This window comes from Xyrauchen texanus, chromosome 13 (genome assembly GCF_025860055.1).
Source record: "Xyrauchen texanus isolate HMW12.3.18 chromosome 13, RBS_HiC_50CHRs, whole genome shotgun sequence".
In the NCBI taxonomy this organism is placed as follows: Eukaryota; Metazoa; Chordata; class Actinopteri; order Cypriniformes; family Catostomidae; genus Xyrauchen; species Xyrauchen texanus.
In genome coordinates, this window is record NC_068288.1 from 24,491,279 (window position 1) to 24,510,135 (window position 18,857).

The 18,857-nt window shown below is 35.6% G+C and overlaps 2 protein-coding genes across 4 annotated transcripts in view; both read left to right on the forward strand.

Annotated features, from left to right (window-relative positions):
- LOC127654410 (protein Shroom2-like) overlaps positions 1–10,195 on the forward strand; it is a 68,457-nt gene extending 58,262 nt beyond the window's left edge. For all 3 annotated transcript variants that reach the window (XM_052141571.1, XM_052141572.1, XM_052141573.1), the window contains 5 exons: positions 58–651; positions 2,559–3,137; positions 4,373–4,553; positions 5,790–6,062; positions 7,779–10,195. In XM_052141571.1, the coding sequence (XP_051997531.1) occupies positions 58–651; positions 2,559–3,137; positions 4,373–4,553; positions 5,790–6,062; positions 7,779–8,051 (1,900 nt within the window). In that variant the 3' untranslated portion in view covers positions 8,052–10,195. The remainder of the gene's footprint in view (positions 1–57; positions 652–2,558; positions 3,138–4,372; positions 4,554–5,789; positions 6,063–7,778) is intronic.
- A 260-nt stretch (positions 10,196–10,455) lies between these two features.
- On the forward strand, positions 10,456–15,445 carry LOC127654382 (claudin-34-like). Its single transcript, XM_052141526.1, has 2 exons — positions 10,456–10,660; positions 14,178–15,445. Exon 2 carries the CDS (start codon positions 14,280–14,282, stop codon positions 15,021–15,023), a length of 744 nt encoding a protein of 247 aa, XP_051997486.1. The 5' UTR covers positions 10,456–10,660; positions 14,178–14,279; the 3' UTR covers positions 15,024–15,445.
- Positions 15,446–18,857: the final 3,412 nt, after the last annotated feature.

Below are 18,857 nucleotides of genomic sequence, written 5' to 3' on the forward strand. Positions count from 1 at the left end.
GCGTGCATTGGTGGATTGAGTACTTCACATCAAAGCACTTCTCATTTGTTTTCACAGGTTAGATAAAAAAGGATACAGTGATCTCATTTACAAGGAGAAACCAGAAGCACCTCCTTCAGCTTTGACTGAAGACCTGGAGAAAAAGCCTTCAGATCCTCCAGCCAGTCATTATAAACCTGGACTACATTTCTCTGACAATAGCACTCGCAGTGAACCATCAGCTCTTTCCAAAAATAAGAGCTGTGTTCTCCAGGCATCTCTTTTGCCCCATCTGGATAAGTACAAATGTCCTGAGGGCACACATCCTCCTCTTGGAAAATGTTGGGAGGTCCAGCCTGGAACACAAGGAGAAGTCTTGGCCTCACTCCCTCTTGCCAACAATCTAACCTCCATCCCCGTCTCAGCCACAGTTCACTGGAAGGGTTTGGATTATAGCAAAGGGCCAAGCGGGGAGGAGGAGCTACAGCAAGAGCTTGTGCCTCCTCCCTTTCCACCTCCTCCCCCTCCGACTGCCCTGCAAACCCAACAAACCACTGGCCTGACCCAGCCCACCATGGAGGGGCAGCGTTCGCTTTCACCCCAGTTCGCTCCCCAGAGGCTGACGGACAAGCCCCCTGTCTCCGTCTCCATACAGGATGAAGCTCCTGGGAGGTAAGGCTCTCTGTATTTTAAAGCAAAGTTCTTCCATTCAGGAATTCTTTCAGGTCTGCTGGAATTTGAGGAGGTTTCCACTAGAAGAACACAGCTGGGCTCCTTTCGGCTGCAACCATCTCTGGAAACTCTCTACAGCACAGTAATTTAATGACAGTGCTGCTCTGGCTGTCTCTTTATTGTATTCATGCACATGCAAGGGGTTTATTCATATGTGTCCTTACTACAGGTTTTCCATGTGTTCTTCAGATCAGGCATAAGTGGAATATTTCCAACCTCAACTGAAGACCATAGCAAATTATCATTGCTGGGGATTTATTTTCAGTTGCTGTTGATTTTCCTCTATTTTTACTGATGTTTACTAGAATGTTTACTATACATTTTTTAGTATTCTTCTAGTTTCTAGCCTTCAGGTGCCTCTTAACAGGCACTAGTCCAGGGTGAGGTGAATACCAGATTTCTGGTCAGGGGCAAAATATGCTTCAGTGACATTGTGCCAATTGATTCTTAATTATATTTATGGATGTGTATGGATTTGATCAGAAGAATTTACAAGGATATTTTTTTCTGTGTACAAATCCTGAAATAAAAGCTCATATTATTAAAAAAACAAAACAACAACAGCATCAACTAGAGTATTTTCACACATTGAAATCTATCAGGCCCTATTTTAAGAGTGCTAGCGCTAAGCATTTGCATCATATTATATATTTCATTTCTAATCAAGCACCAGTGATTTAAACTAAGACCAAACATTCATTAAAAGTTGGTTATGTAGATTGCTTTATGCAATGAATTAGAAGAAGAGAAAAATGTACTTGTGTTCTTTTGTGCATTAACTAAATCTTTGTTGAATGTCAGGCATATTTCTGACACATGGATAATGTGTTCTCGTCAGAATTTGGATGTAGGCTCTTTTAAATTATAGAGAAAGTATTATAAATAATTTTCATCTACTGACACACAAATCATGACTAGTATTAACAGTGATTAAATCAGCACGCACTTCTCTTTTACCGGTTGATTTTGAAAAATATATTAAGTAATCAATAATTTATCTCTAAATTGAAATTATACTGGAAACTGAATGAAAATACAATCAAAATAACAGTGATCAAAAAAATCATACCAAATCCAAACATTTTACCCTTTCCAACTTCTTCCACTGGCCACTTTTGACTTAAAAATAGATGGATACAAATATAAAAATTAGATCATAAATGCAATTGTAAATGTAAAATAATAATAATTGAAAAATAAACCATGACCTATAGATAGTTTAAAACAAATAGCATAATCTTTTTTGTCCATAAAACGGCTACAACAGTGATTGATGTTGCACTATATTTTCAGAGTTTGGACATGAACTTTACCACCACTTGCTGGTGGAATCTCCAAACTGCAAATGCTATACGCAATTTAGACTTTGCGCTGAAAACAAACATGTTTTTGAAAATTTTTAACACGAGTATAAATTTCTCAGGAAAATAGCAAATTGTGCTTTGCGCCACTTCATTAACATACAACAATACACCCACCGTTTACATGCATACACCCACAGATAGTGCAAACTCTCCCACCCACGCCTACTTGCACTTTGCACTGGCAATAATTGCACTTAGAATAAACTCTCCCAAGAAAATTGGGTAAAACGTAGCGCACAGTGGTTTTCTGCAGCGCTGCACTTTGCACACTCATGAAAATAGAGCTCAAGGCTAGTAAGCGAATTAGCCAAAATAAATGTTAAAAATGCTCATCCATTATTCACAAACAAGTGGAAAAGTAATTAAAAAGTTATGTTATTCCATTGGTCAAAAAGTGTGGGAACCCTATTATTTGCATTTTATCTATAGCAGAATATCACATAATTTCTCTTATTTATTTATTTATTTATTGTCATTTTCCAGGATGGAGAGGCATAAAGATGAGAACACATCAGTGAAAAAAGTGCCCATAAAGATTGTCCACTCCGAGAGTGACACAGAAAAAGAAAGTCGACAGTACCTTGACTTGTCCAATGAGAGTCCACTAAGCTCTCAAGAATCTGGAGTAACTCCTTTTCAGAGCTTGGGGAACCCTGATCAGCCGTACTCTCTGTTCTGTACTTACACAAGGCAAAAGGACCAAGGACCTGAACCAAGAGACACAGTCATGGGACTTCTGAAAGAACAGGAGCCACAAGCCAATATGAACCCTGTATCTCATGTGGTACATAGCCTGAAGACGGGCCCTTTATCGGATCAGAGCAGCAACGGAATGTCTTTGCATTCCTCCCGGGTAGAGGATGACGAAAAGAGACTGGAGCTGGCTAAAGACATCATGGACAAGGACAAAACCCTGGTGGAAATTTTAGACCAGAGCAAGATGAAAACCACCATGGATCTGATGGAGGGGATTTTCCCTCTGGGAGAGCAGCTACTGGAGGAGGCTCAACAACGCAGGAAGGCTGTACCTAAACAGCTCTCCCCTCGCAATTCTGTGGAGAAGTCAGTACCTCTTACATACTTACATCTTACTTGTATATGTATATATATATATTTTAATCAGGAAGTCAGTGTTATTGTTGAACCCCACCCATGTGGTTTTCATAAAATGCTAAGAATGGCAGTTAGTGGATATTCAAAGTATAAACAGTCCGATTTTGCTTCCTCAATAAAGTTATGATTCATAGGCATGTTTTATTTTTCATGTTGAAAACTGGGGCACTAACTCATGTAGCAATCTGGCACACTGTTGTTGAACAGGGTTCCTGCAGATCCTTAAAATGTCATAAAAAGTATAAAATATCTTAAATGATTCATTTAAATTTATATATATTTAAAGAGATCTTAAGTTTGGGGCCAGAAAGACAGGAATCATGATATGAACTAATGTGATTATCAAACTTCAAAAGAATACAATTTAATTAAATATATGCACACGCTGCATCCTTCAAATTGAAAACGCGGCACTGTTGTATTCTCTCCAAGCACATGGGGGCTTGTGAGTGTTTTCAGCTGTTGCAGAGCAGTTCACAATTATTAAGCCATATCGGAAATTTATGACAAGCGATCACTAATGATCAACTGTTGATAACAATATAGTGTTGATGAAATATTACAATGTTTACTTTTAATTTGTTATATTGTAAAAAGTTGTAGATTATTGTAGGAGTGCACATTTTATAACCCTTATTTGTTTGAATGAGAAGCTGGAAGCAGTGAAGCACAAACATTTCAAAATAAGTTTTAAAAGTTAAAGTGCCTTTAAAGTTAAAAGTTAAACCAGCATAAACCCATTTTAATGTGATATACAGTATATTTGTAAAAACATGCCTTGAGTATTTTAAACATGCATATATCCTACACTGTTTTTCTGATAAGCAATATTAAGGCCATGTTGAATGTGTGGCCCTGCCTGTATTAGTTAGAGTCTGTGATTTCATGATTTATTTTGAGATTGTGTTGGTTTGTTTTGGTATGGGGATACAGTGTTAATTTTATTTGTTCTGGTCTTGAAAATGGCCTTAAATTCTTAAATTAGATTTTTAACCCTGTTTAAGATGAATATACTTCCTACAGTGAATTTTATGATGCCTTTTATGTTTAGTTTCAATTATATTGCTCTACTTTGGGCAGACTCAACATTGCTTTATCTTGGCATTGGACCCTAAAAAATCATAAAGTGGTATTTGGATCCTTCAGATTATGTTTTCTCATAACACTCATCTGTGGATTCTCAGGAAAGAGGAAGACAGTCCGGTGGCGGCCACTGCCTTAGTGACCAATTCAACTTACTACAGTACATCTGCACCTAAAGCAGAGCTGTTGATTAAGATGAAGGATATGCAGGATCAGAGCGTGGAGCACATGTCAGAAGAGGAAATGGAAGAGGACAATGAAAATGATCTCGCCAGCAAGAAGGTACTACTTAGATCTCAACCTCCCACACTCTGTTCTTCATTCATCAAAAACATAGCAGTTGAAGTACATCTGATTACATGCGTTGCATTTTGCAATCAGATGCTTTCTACCAATTTGCCTTGTAAAGTGACTTCAATTAAATTCACCAGCAACAAAGTACCATTATGTTACCATTTTACATGTACTACGTATTGGTAATACCATGGTATTCTTTGAAGTGGCTTGGAATACCATGTAAATACAGTGGTGTATATACTGTAAATATGGTCATTATTTAGTCCCATGGTATATGGGAAGTTGTTCCAAGTTGTACATCAAATGGTGTGACATCCAATTCTTTATCTAAAACTATTATTAACGTCATTGCTAAATATTTTATACTTTATTATAAATTCAGTTTCTATTACTTTGTATTAATTAAAGAGAATGCATTAATTATTTCTACTTTTAAAAATCCATTTGTCAAACTGCAGGACTGTTTAAAGTTAACTATTGATGACAAAAAGGTGTTTGAAAATGGTGAAAATCTTAAAAGAAATGACAGGTCGTAGCATTTAACCATAACATTTTTCTTATCCTCTTGAGACCCAAATGTGACTACTGCAGGCAATTTTCATTTCCCTTTTTGATTTGTAACTACTAGCACCTAATAGACATGCAAAAAGCTGGCCTAAATTGTGAACTTTTACGTAATACCAAGCTATAGAAAGTCCGAAAATTATCAAGGTGGAATATCGGATGAAACTAGAGATGTTACTCGTTTGATACAAAGAGGTTTCAATGTACAAACTTAATGAGGATTCTTACCAGATAAAGATATGTTGAAAGACAAACTCCATTGAGATCGGAGCCATGTTGTTATGTCACATTACTCAGTGCATCAAAAGTTTAACTCTTTACTGACAACCCACAGTGTACTGAACTGAGATCAGTCATTTTAAATGTAATTTAATTATGTGTAGTGTATAGCAAAGTCAAACACAATGTACTTTCATAAGGACACTTGGTCGCACAAGGTTGTACATTTATATAAACTTGAAGTTTAACTTAAAAACTGTCCATGGACATGTTATACATCAACATCCCATCTATCAAAGTACCATGGGATTATCATCTGATTTCATCACGGTACATCATACCTCCACAGTACTTTTTGTGGTTTTGAGTATCATAATTGGGTATTCATCTGGTTGTGGTGATACTGAAGATGATGGATGTCTTTCTCTCTCTCGGCAGCATGAGTTGATTGACAGCCTCAGCAAGAAGTTGCAGGTGTTAAGGGAGGCTCAGGAAAGTCTACAGGATGACGTGCACGACAACAATGCTCTTGGGGAGGACGTGGAGGCCATCGTACAACGTGTCTGCAAGCCCAATGAACTAGACAAGTTCCGTATGTTTGTGGGAGACCTTGATAAAGTGGTCAACCTTCTGCTGTCTCTGTCTGGACGCCTGGCCAGAGTAGAGAATGCCCTCAACAGCCTGGAGGATGATGCTTCAATGGAGGAAAGGGTGAGGAACAGGGTAGAACTAGAGCTTATTTATATAGCCTACATATATTGTATATCAGTATTTGTCTGCTCTTTGATGAAATTTGAAACATGCAGTACCTCGATATTTACCTCGACAACCAAAAATAAATAAGCAAAGCATGTTTTTTTTTTTCACAAAAAGATAATAAGTATGATATTTAATTATTTTCATTTATATGCACGAATATAACTGTATAACTATATATATATATATATATATATATATTTTTTTTTTTTTTTTTTGCACTCACTGAACACCTTTTTAGAAACACTGTGGTCCTAATAAAGTGCTTGATGTGGTCTTCTACTGTTGTAGCTCACCCACCTCAGGGTTTGACATCTTTTGCATTCTGAGATGCTATTCTGCTCACCACAATTGTACAGAGCGGTTATATGAGTTACCGTAGCCTTTCTGTCAGCTCGAACCAGTCTGGCCATTCTCCTCTCTCATCAACAAGATGTTTCCGTCCACAGAACTTCCGCTCCCTGGATGTTTTTTCTTTTTTTGCACCATTCTGAGTAAATTCTCTTGAGACTGTTGTGCGTGAAAATCAGTAGGTCAGCAGTTACAGAAATACTCAAACCAGCCCCTCTGGCACCAACAACCATGCCATGGTTGAAGTCACTGAGATCACATTTTCTTCCTCATTCTGATGGTTGATGTGAACTTGTGCTGTGAAACGATTAAAATTTGTAACTAATTAATCGCACAGTTTTCTGTGATCATTTGCAATTAATCATGATTAAATTGTTACATGATACGTTACAACAAACATTAAAAAATCATCACTTTGACTGCAAGAAATTGATTAGTCATTATTTATTTGAGTAATTAAAGTATATACATATTAAAATGTTCAGTGTTTTTGTTTTTTTTGTGTGTAGATAGAGTTAATGAGACACATTTATACACGTATTAATCTTTGATACAAGTATATGTAAACATGCCATAAAAATGCCATCAAATGGGCAGGTTCAATTGGCAATAGAAACTTAAGTGTACAATTCCAATGCATTATTAGACCCTATACATACAGATATAAAATGCTGAAGTTTAAAGTTTATTTTCTCTGGCTGCCGTTCAGTCTTTGCAAGTATACCTGGCTTTAGCTTGCTGAACGGCCATGTTCTTCAGTCTCTATTGCGCACACATTGGGTCTCCCTTGAACGGTTTCCCTTGACACCGATTCAGATGAAAGTGTAAGTGAACTTTTTCAGGCAGTGTGTAGAGATATGTCATTACGGTGTTTATTATGCCTGGAACACGCGTCGTGCGTAATGAAAAACTGAAGTGTAATCGAGCTTGAAATCATAATTGCCAAAGAGACTGCTGTGAAGATTTATTGTGAAAAAGGAATTACATTTTGGTCTGTTCTCACCCAAAAATGATTAGATGGCAAACCGGAAGTGCCACCAAGCTCTCTTGCACTCTGTTAAAGTTATACTGTAGATATGCTTTCTATCCTAGATAGAGAGAAGATTTGTGAAAGCAGGAAACTTGTGGGGTAATTTGATTAAAGTGTAGATAAAAGACAGTATTATAAGGCTGTAGAAATGTAGGCCTATATACCGGTGGGTTAAAAATGGCTTCCAGATAAGTCAAATGTATTTACTTACACATATATTCATGTTTTAGTTGACATCCTTTTTTTTAGGCAAATATGATCAAATGTTCATCCTCCTCTTCCTTCTACAGCGCACATTGACAGAGAAGCGTAAACTGCTCATCCGTCAACATGAGGATGCGAAGGAGCTGAAGGAGAACCTCGACAGGAGAGAGCGTGTGGTTTACGAGATCCTGGCCAGTTACCTGGCAGAGGAGAGCATGACTGACTATGAGCACTTTGTAAAAATGAAGTCGGCCCTCATTATTGAGCAACGCAAGCTTGAGGACAAGATCAAACTCGGGGAGGAACAACTAAAGTGCCTGATGGACAGTCTTCCAATGGATCAGAGGACAACCAACTGAGGACTTCAAACCTGGTCATTGCAATGATCCAAAGCATATCTTCTGGCGCACCCTGAATAACAGGCTTCCAAAGCAGTACTTAACATGGGTTTATTTACTGCAAGTGGAATCCCTGCCTCCCTCCAGACACTATTTTGGCAAGACTCTTTATGTTTTTAAAACCCTGACAGTGCTGGGCACTTTCAGATTGTGATTTAAGCAAACTTGATTATATAGAGAATACTGTGGCTGTTACCTTTTTTAGAGCAGTCTTAGCCAACTCTTGTTAAATGGATAGCTCACCCAAAAATGAAAATTCTCATCATTTACTGACCCTAATGCCATCCCAGGTGTGAATGACTTTCTTTCTCCTGCAGAACACAAATACAGATTTTACAATGCAAGTGAGTGGTGGCCAGAACTTTGATCCAAAAAGGACATAAAGGCAGCATAAATGTAATACATAAGACTCCAGTGGTTAAATCCATGTCCTTAGATGTGATATGATAGGTATGGAGGAGAAATGGATCAATAGAAGTTTTTTTTTCTGTAAATCATCTCTTTCACTTCAGCCACCTACTGTTTGGGGCTGGTACATTTTTTTTATAGAGTTTTATAGTAAAAAAATACTTAAATATTGATCTGTTTCTTACCCACACATATATCGCATCTGAGGACATGGATTTAACCACTGTTATATGGATAAGTTTTATGATGCCTTTATGTACTTTTTATGTGCTGGTCACCAATCACTTGCATTGTGAGGACCAATAAAGCTGAGATATTCTTCTAAAAATCTTCATTTGTTTTCTGCAGAAGAAGGAAAGTCACACATCTGGCATGGCATGAGGGTGTGTATATGATGAGAGTATTTTCAAATTTGGGTAAACTATCTCTTTAAGCTTTCATGACCTTTCAATGTTACACAACCCATAACATTTTATGATGAAATAATAATTTCATGCTTTTCCCTTTTTTCAGAACTATTTAAATACAGACTATAGCGCTGTTTGCACAATGTACCTGTCTGTACATGGTATGTGTGCTCACTGTACTGTAGCTTTTTAACCACTAGAGAGCAATGAAAGACACCTCCATAAAGTGTCTTCCCTTATAAAACACATGCTATTCAGACAAACACAAACAGAGAATTGCAAAAGCATCTATGCAGGTAGCATTAATTTTCCACCCATGCATGTGACGCATGTATGCTGTGATGCCATTTACATCAGAAAGTTGAATGAACTTCTAATAATGATATTTTGATGGTGCATTATTTCAAATTACATGCCCAACTATCCTGGTCATGTTAAAAATAATTCAATGTTATTTTTAGTAATTTATTTTAGCCTTTTGAATCTTTGTATATAACTTGAATAGACTAGTATCGTACCCTCTCACTTTATTTTAGCCAAGCAAACTACCATACTTTTTATAGATGTATTTCAACGTAAGATGCATTGTAACATCAGAATTAGGATTGACTGTATTCTTTTGTTTAAAGAATCTAAGAGACTTGCCTAAACTATGTAATATTATATCATTAAGGATTAAGTGCTTGTCTATAAAATACCTGCTGCCTTTTGCTCCAAGTCTCATGTCTGTGTCAAGTCATTTTATTTTATTTGTATAGCGCTTTTCACAACACGCATCGTTTCAAAGCAGCTTTAAAGAAAATGATTCTGTAATGTCATAAATTGTCATTGTGCAGTTTAATCTTTAAGCAGATAGCAATGCATTTGAAGTAAACATAAAATCAAATTGACCCCATTCACTTTCTCCAGTATGTACTACTGGAGTCACAGAATTGGATGTACTGTAGCTGTATTATGATTGGCTGAATTTATAAAAGTCCCATCTGATTGGCAAAACCATACGTATCGATCTGCTGAGATGCAAGGTCTACGTTAATGGTGACTTTTCTGAGGGAGTATGTTACAAATACATATTAAAATGTTTCCATTCTGAAAACAAAAAGTAGTACTATATAATAGTTGTCATAAATAACGGTTTATCTTTTAGTGAAATATTCTGTCTAATTTTCTATTAGTTAGAGTATACAGTATAAAAGCACACAAAAATAAATACACATTTGAAATAACCTGCTTGTGCTGAGAGCTAAAACTACTCTAGAAAAATGTTACATTATCATATACATACACTAACACAAGGTATGTTTTCAATAAATTTAAACCAAATGAACTTGCATAGCCTGTTTTATACATCCTGGAATGTCCTGTTTATTTTATCTGTGCAAGAAGCATTGAGATGGAGAGGCTGGCGCAATGTTTTTTGAGTAATAGGAGGAATTGGCAAGTTATGGTCAAGAAATTGGTCCTAACCACACAAGTTGAGTAAGAGAAAGCTAACATGTAATTCAATGAACCAGAACAGAGTAACATTTCTTTGTTTTGCATTGTCTGATCCTCCTCACCCTCTGTCTTTCATTTATTGAATCTACTCTATTAATTATTAACCACAGCTGTGTTTGTCATGTAGGTGACGGTTGGAAGAGTTGTCATTTTCTACTTTCATTTAAACAGTGGAGGTGACAAATCCTATATTTGGGCAGAGCTATGATTTACAACGTACAGTTTTTAAGATGCTTCAGATCTCAGAGCTTTACAGAGGTAAGTTTGCATATGTACATATTAACATTGGAGTGGTTGTCTAACATGTTTAGTCAAAAGTCATTTTACACAACCTAGACTGATAAGGAGCTGGAGAAAAAGTTGTGAATAGTGAACAAATAAGAAATAGCACTAGTGTATGGATTTAATAGGCTGTTAACAGATAAAATAAAACCTACAATGTACAAAATGTTTGTAATTTTTACAGTAAATTACAAAAAATGGTACAGAAAAAAACGGTAGCTAAAATATATAGTAAAAACTTTAAAATATTTTTTAAATATATTCAATACAGTAGTTTTTTAAATAAAATGTTGTAAAAAATAAATCATTTAGATGTAAAAAGTATTATTATTTCTGTATAATTAATGGTAATTAATGATAAAAAGTACAATTTTTTTTACAGGAAATTGTTAAAATTACAGTAAAAACCAGTAACCGGTCGTTCCCACAATTCACTGCATGACCCATAATATTTTATAGGAATGTTTCTTATTATTTTTAATATATGTTATGTACATTGGGGTGTTCTGTGTTATATTTGATGTAGTTTAGTTCATGTTTACTGCATTAATTAAATTTCACATGTGTTACCCTGATGGTGTTTAGTGTTTGTGTGAGCAACACTGAGCATTGACTCTACATGTTTACTGGTCATTGCTCCAGGAAGAGCCACTATTGGTGTTCATGTCATGTCATCGTGTGCTCTTCTGTCATTTTTGTAGTGATAAAAAAAAAACTTATAAAATAAAAAGCAGATTTTTTGCTTTTTATGACATTTTATTACTGTAAATTTAACAGAATTAATTTCTTATTTTACAGTGCCAGCATAGTCATGTAAATTACAACAGTTTTAAACTGTAAATGTACAGGTTATTCTGTAAAGTTGTTTACATTTTTACTGTATATTTTACATAATTATTCTGGCAACCACAGCTGCCTGTTTGTTTGTTTGTTTGTTTGTTTGTTTGTTTTTTAAACAACATGCTTTTTTACAAAGTATATATTTTTTAGCTGTATCATATACAATTTTTACTTATCTTTGGGGAGTCTTTGGGGGTATAATAATATGAAAAGGAATGTGAATGTTTAGAGCAATTCTCCAAAGCTATAGCCTACTGAATTTTTAAAAGTTAATTTCTTTTTCTTCTTTTTCTTTTTTCTTTCCCCCATCTCTGATTCCTGTGCGTGATGTACTATAAATTACCTTTCACAACCCAAGTATGCAGGGAGAATCCCTCTGTTTCTCTCTCTGAAGGATTCCCTGCTTGGCCAAAGTCTTGTGCAGTGTCCCTTTTCCTCCCTCTGGAAACATTGCTCTTTGCCTTTATTTTATTTTATTTTATTCTCAACCACTGCATATTAGTGGTGTAAATCACCAGTTTCATCACGATATGATCTTGTATCGATTCTCTAATTCACCGATCCGATGCGATATGATTTTTATATGATTCAGGGGCCTGCGACCGATATTACGATTTTATGGGCCTGTTTTACACAATCAATTACATTTAATTGTATACAATAAATATTCAAACAAAATCTGATTTTATATTTAATATATTTTAATGAGTTCTCCAAAAAGTACAAATCTAGTATCCACATTGGGTACTTCACAACAATTTTAGGTACTTCAGTTAATACAAATAATAATAACAATAATAATAATATTGAAAATAAAGTCATACAATCACATACTCAGCTCATTGCTTTGTGGAATGAGGTCAGCTAAACATGACGATTTATAATCTCTACAACAGTCAAACAATTTGATGTGTGTGTTTACATCTGGTAGATTTTTTAGGTTTTTAAGATGTTTCCTCTCAGTTGTCAATAAAACATTCAGCAGATGTCTGTGAGATGTTTATGATTAAGAATGTTTGTAAATCTGATCTTTTTAAGATGTTTAGCAGATGTTATTTAAAATGTGATGCTTTCCATATGAAAATATCTAAAACAGACATCTCAGAGGGGTACATGTGCTATCTAAAGCAGAATTGTTTTGTGAATATTCTTCAAGGATCTTTTTACTGTCCGAGATATGTCCCAATAAGTGTATTTGTGACACAAAAATAGCTATTATGCACTTGGAGACACAAGTTTGAATCTGACCTGCCTCATGACCCTGTCTCTTTTCCTCTTCTTTCCCGTGTCCTCTCTACTGTCCTTTCATTTAAGACAAAAAGTATTTTAAAAGTCTCTATAAAAGACAATTATTATAAACAGTAAACATTTGTTTTTTTTTGCATTTATACCATTAACACAGTGGAGTTGGTGCCCACTAGGGGGCCTGAAGATTACTTAAAATAATTTAAGTTAATAATATAATAATCTAACTTACTAGATTTAATAGATCTGGGGGAAAAAAAGAAAGAAAATCATGATACATGTACATTAAACCTTGGAGTCTTGGAGTCAAAATGGCTGTGAACCACTGATTTAACATATTCAAATAATGGCATGTTGATTAATCCATAAACAGCGTATTAATACAATTTTTTGTTACAATTTATATATATATATATATATATATATATATATATATATATATATATATATATATATTATTATTATTATTATTATTTTTTTTTAATCCATAAACGGTACTGTTTTTAATGTGATAAAATAGCATTTGACCTGTGTACAGTTATATGCAATTTTGCAACTGTGTAGCCATGACAACAAATCCTGGTATATGATATAAGTTTATAAGTGATTTTTATCACACTTAAATCATGTGTCAAGTATATTTACATCTGTTAGCCATACTTTTGAAGCAGTGTGTATTTGAGAGTTTATGAACTGATACATTTAACTTCCATTTTAAGTCCCTTTGCTGTAACTTTATATTTGTTTATTTTTATAACAACAACAAAAAGAGTCAAAATAAATTTTTGTGGTGATGAACATTATGCCACAAATTGAGCTTTGTTTGTATTAAACTCAGAATATTATTTTATTTGCCAGCTTGGTATGTATGTAATCTAAAGGCATTCACTCTACGGAATGAAATTGGTAAATTCCCTGGTAAACGTTTTACCCCAATATTAGTTATTATAGCAGTATAAAGTCCATTGAAACTGGACTTTTAAAGATCCAAAACAGCTTATGTTGTCCATTTACTCTTCATGTGTGCGTTAATTTTTAACAAATAAAAAAACTGACCCAAATAAGGTGACTTCTTTTTGTCTAATCTAGTGCTTAACCAAAATGAGCTTGAAACCCCTGATTGATTAAGTTCTTTCTGATTGATAACTGCATCCAGTTTCCCATGCTGGACTGCCAAACATAACATTTGGATCAACGTGACTAAATGACAGAGGGACTTTCCTTATTATTTTTATAAATTGCCCTTTTAACTGGCTTGTGCTACCACCCCTCACAATGTGTGTGCACAGTCCTGTCTGGAATTGTCTTTGTCTTTAATGGACAAATGTGATTACATCCTCTGTTAGTTCTCACCATCAATGTTGTAGTTAAAAATTGCATTTTAACTTTTCTTTATTCGATCTGACAGAAGTCTTGTGACTGCAATGCAACAACGGTCTAAAGGACTGTGTGCGGACCTGAAGGGAATTATTCATCACTACCTGGTCCTGGATGTTCTTCAGCTTTAGTCATGGCTTACCTGGCCCAGTCAACCCATTGCCAGTTCTTGGGTCTGATGCTTGGGTTTGTAGGCTGGATTCTGATCGCATCCATTTCTGGGGTGAACGACTGGAGGATATGGTATGTGGATGATCAGTCTGTCATCACTGGAGGACTGGCCTGGGTGGGCGTATGGAGGGTCTGTTTCAACACCCACATTTTGGACTCAGCTGAGTTCTGCAAAAGCATCAGCCTAACAGATTCATTCACACCTCCAGAGATAGCAGCCGCCCAGGTACTCTGCATGACCGCCATTGGTGTGGGGGTGGCTGCAAACCTTGTGGCTGGATATGCTGTTAGAAATGGATTCATTGGGGTTCACAGTAGGCATGTCAGACTGACCTTTGTGATGGCAGGTATCTTGTACTGGCTAACTGCGGCATGCTCACTTGTCCCTGTGCTCTGGAATATGACTTCTGTATTGTCAAATCTCACTATAGACTTCCCTTTAGACTTCTACATGCCTCCTGCCCCACTAAGACAGGAAGTGGGTCCAGGGATTGGGATCGGAATTGGCTCATCTCTATTGCTTATAATAAGTGGACTTCTCTTCCTGTGCCATACACATCCCATCAAAACTAAGATGTCTAAGAGTAGGGCAATGGAACATTTAGGTAATGTAAATCTCAAGGCTGATGACTTTCCTGATGCCATCAAAGAGAGCAAGGATGAGGGGATTATCAACACTGCCTTTGAGGCAGAGGAGAACCTTTAATGATAAAGTATAATTATTCTAACTTCTAAACACAAACCTTTCAGGAACTTTGATGAATTCTTCAAGAGTGTAGAATCAGCCTGAATATCTAAACATAATTTATACAACTGCAATTCCCAGTCTTGTAAATGTATTAGGCAAGGAGCATTCCAAGAGTCCTATTATTTCGTATAACAGCACTGGTACGTTTCACTTTTTGTAACACTCCAATTTCAAAGTCTGTATTTGCTTCATAGAATTCCAATTTTTTGGATTTGTAATTTTCTAACTATATTCTTTGACGTAACAAAGCTGAATAAAATAGCTGGTCATGTTGTGTCTGAATTTTCCAGTAACTCGATTTGTTGTACTGAATATCAGCACAGCTGTGATTGTCGACTGATGGGCACAGGAAATCACAATAATTTACCTTTTTCAATTGTTATGACAATTTGTAACACAAGCCATCTTTAAACTGCAAAGGTGGCACAGAAGCTGTTTCTTAAATGGCATTAAGGTGTATTTACACAGACTGTTTAACGCTGCTCATAGGTGGCATTAATGCATTTACACAGCAATTGCAATTGCATAAATAATCTTATTAGATTAATCTTTTAAATATAAAAAATATGAATACACTGTAGAAGTATGAAATGAATGAAAATATGCAATTGCACTTTTAAATATATAATGAAAGTATGAAACATATGTTCTGTCATGACAACAACAAAGTTTAAGGCTGCTCTGATGCTGTATTTTAATTACACAGAATTTAAGCAGCATCAGAACTGCCTTTGATACTAGGGACCCACTAGGTGGGTCAGAGCAGACATAATTTAGACACCTTTAGTCTCATAGAATGAACGTAAATATGACCACTGAGTTTTGCCAAAGCCCCTCGGTCACCTCAGTCAACTCGGCGGCCTTCTTTGGAACACTCCCGTGCAGGCTGGGCAGCTACTTTCGAAACAAGCAGCACAGTACGGCTTCTATCCACTTGAATGGGGAAAAAAGTTGTTGGTGAAACTTATGATCAAAGTACATGATGACAGTAAAATCTGACAACAATAATATCGTAAATGGTTCTTCTTTAACTCCGATCAAGCTTCAAAAGCTCTATTTTTCAGGCTGGTTCATCTAATGCGCATGTGCATTCTTGAGTTGACTGACAGCGATGTCTGTATCTAAAAGGTGATTGGCTCTTATACCCGTAAGGCAGGACCCTCTAACTGTTGTCCATTGGGTGTTCCAATTTCTCCTATTCATTTTAATACCAGTGTTACATTTTGGGCTAAATAGTCTTAGATTTTAAGTGCCATTTTCAAAGTATTACTACAGTTTCCTGGTGAAATTGACACTACACTACAACAACAGTGCTTTTTTTCTTTTCACACAAATCGCGAGTACAATGGCTGATTATAATTGTTCACTCTATTACTCGCACACTGCTATGTTATGATATCTAAACACTTTAACTCTAACGCATCGTTTAAACTATACATTTTAATACTTTTATTACAGACCCACCTACATATACACACTTATTCCAATGTGATTAGTAGTGTGATTGGTATCTCACCTCATAGAGTGTTTAATTTTGGACTTGCTAGACTGAGGGTTAAGCCCAGCAAAGCATGCAAGCCAACATGTGAGACATAGAAGTGACACAAAATGACGTGGTTGCTTTAGAAAACATGCTTTTCATGTTTCATATACATTTAGAACACTATCGGTAAGGTTTATGAATTGGTTTTAGCTAAGAAATTACTGGTTAGGTTTAGGTTAAACTTTTAGGATACCTTAGGGACCTAACATTCACCTTTTAAACCTCATCTGATTACAACACCATTAGACTCACTTTTGGAGCCCCTTGTTGGTCATTTCAAAGGAAATCTGCATCCAAACATGTATTAAAGCATGTCATTTTGCTTTGCAAAACTTTTGCCTCAGTAATGTCATTTGTTACATTTATTTTTCATCCTAAATTTTTAAATAATTTAAAATGTATATTTATATCACAACAATTTGTGTTATATTTCCCTCATATTAATGGAAAAGCAATGCTATTGTGATGGTGTTCGCTTTTCTGACCACCGTAATTAAGAAAGACATTTATTTTCTTTCTTTTTCTTTTCTTTTCTTTTTTTTTATTTTGGAGCAAATGGGAATGCAAAAATTATATTTGCTTTGGTCTCCCATGTACCTCTGTAAAGGTTTGCTCCACTATAGTTTCCTTTTGCATTCCAAACCTGGTAATGTGAAAATAGTCCATTGATTAATTAAATTGAATTCCAGAATTTTCAATCAATGTGATTAAACAATAAAGAATCAAATATAGCATGTACTGTACAGTATCTAAGAGATAACACTAGACTTTCAAACTGATTTTCCCCCTATTTTTTGTTACATAATGAGCAGGACACATAGTGATTATAATTACTGAATCTGTTATTGTCAGGAGGCAATCAGGCTCACTCACATCCACAACACAAAGATCACACTCACCCGAATACTAATCACCTGCACCTGTCATCAATCCAGCAATCCAGCAATCACCAGCACTATTTAAGAGCACAACTCACCTCCAGTCTCTGTCAAACCTTGAACGAGGAAATATCCACTAACCTGCTCTCTGTGCTTTTCAGACAATTGTTCCTGAGACTATTCCAGTCTGTTTCCTCAGTACACCCTTGTGTTACTTACCTGTTTTCCCTCGTCTAGAGACTCCTCCATCTCCCTGGTGTTCATACTCCGCGTCCTTTGGATTGTGATACTTACCACACTCAAGCCTGCCGTTATCTGCAAGAGAAAAGACGGTCATTCATCAGTATTATACTCACAGCGCCCGTTGATGCATCTGAGCTTCCCTACTGTCCTACGAAAGCTTCATTAAAAGTTATTCTGAATCCTTCTAACCTTGTTGTCCTAGTGTGTATCCTGACAGTTATCAAATAGAGTATAGGGCATTTAATTATTTTATAATAGTCATAACAAAAATATATATCCATATTCATTGCAATATACTATCTCTGCATACATAGTTAAACAATGGTTATAATAATGAAGTGGTATTGTGGTTAAAATGAGTGTTATAGTGATGATTATTAATCAGCCCATTTGTTTAAAATGTTTTATTGAGTAGTTTTCCTACATAATATATATACACCCCAAAAAGTATCTGGACACTTCAGCCACACTTAAAAATATGTCATTATGTAATTGTATTAGATAATAACCTATCAAACCTATTTATTTCAAAGAAACACAAGCACATTCTTTAAGCAAAAAAAAAAATAAATAAATAAAAACATTTATACTTTAAAAAACAGATCTACTGTTCAAAATGAGTGCAAAATATATTGGACACTTTCTGGTTGTCAACCTGTGTGAACTACATCCATTTAAAATTACCTTGAACCATCTGGTTAAAAGTAACTTCAAAAATTGCTTTAAGTTTGTTCTGAGAAAATGTCTGGCATGAAGGTCTGGCATGGCCATTATTTGACATTTTCTTATCTCATGCAATGACGTTCATACAATAATTAAGTTTGATTGAAGTGTCCAAACAGTTTTTGTGGCCACTACATATTCACCTGCCACTAAACTGCATCAACACTAAATGACGCTGGATACGTCTTGGCTTGCATGCCTCTGATTACAGCTATGATTAAGCTGACTAAGAATGGATCTTGGAGCAGGGACAATGTGCTTTGGCTTAAAGAGAAAATAACCAGTGCAATGAGTGGAATGAACTTTACTGTTATTCCACAGCTTGACACTTGCCCTTATTACTGTGTTTTACAACACCACTCATGGTCCTCGAGTTTGTTACCTGCCAACATTTAATCTTCTTAA

Excerpts from the sequence above, each read along its gene's own strand:
- LOC127654382 (XM_052141526.1), top strand. The coding sequence starts at position 14,280 with ATGGCTTACCTGGCCCAGTCAACCCATTGCCAGTTCTTGGGTCTGATG.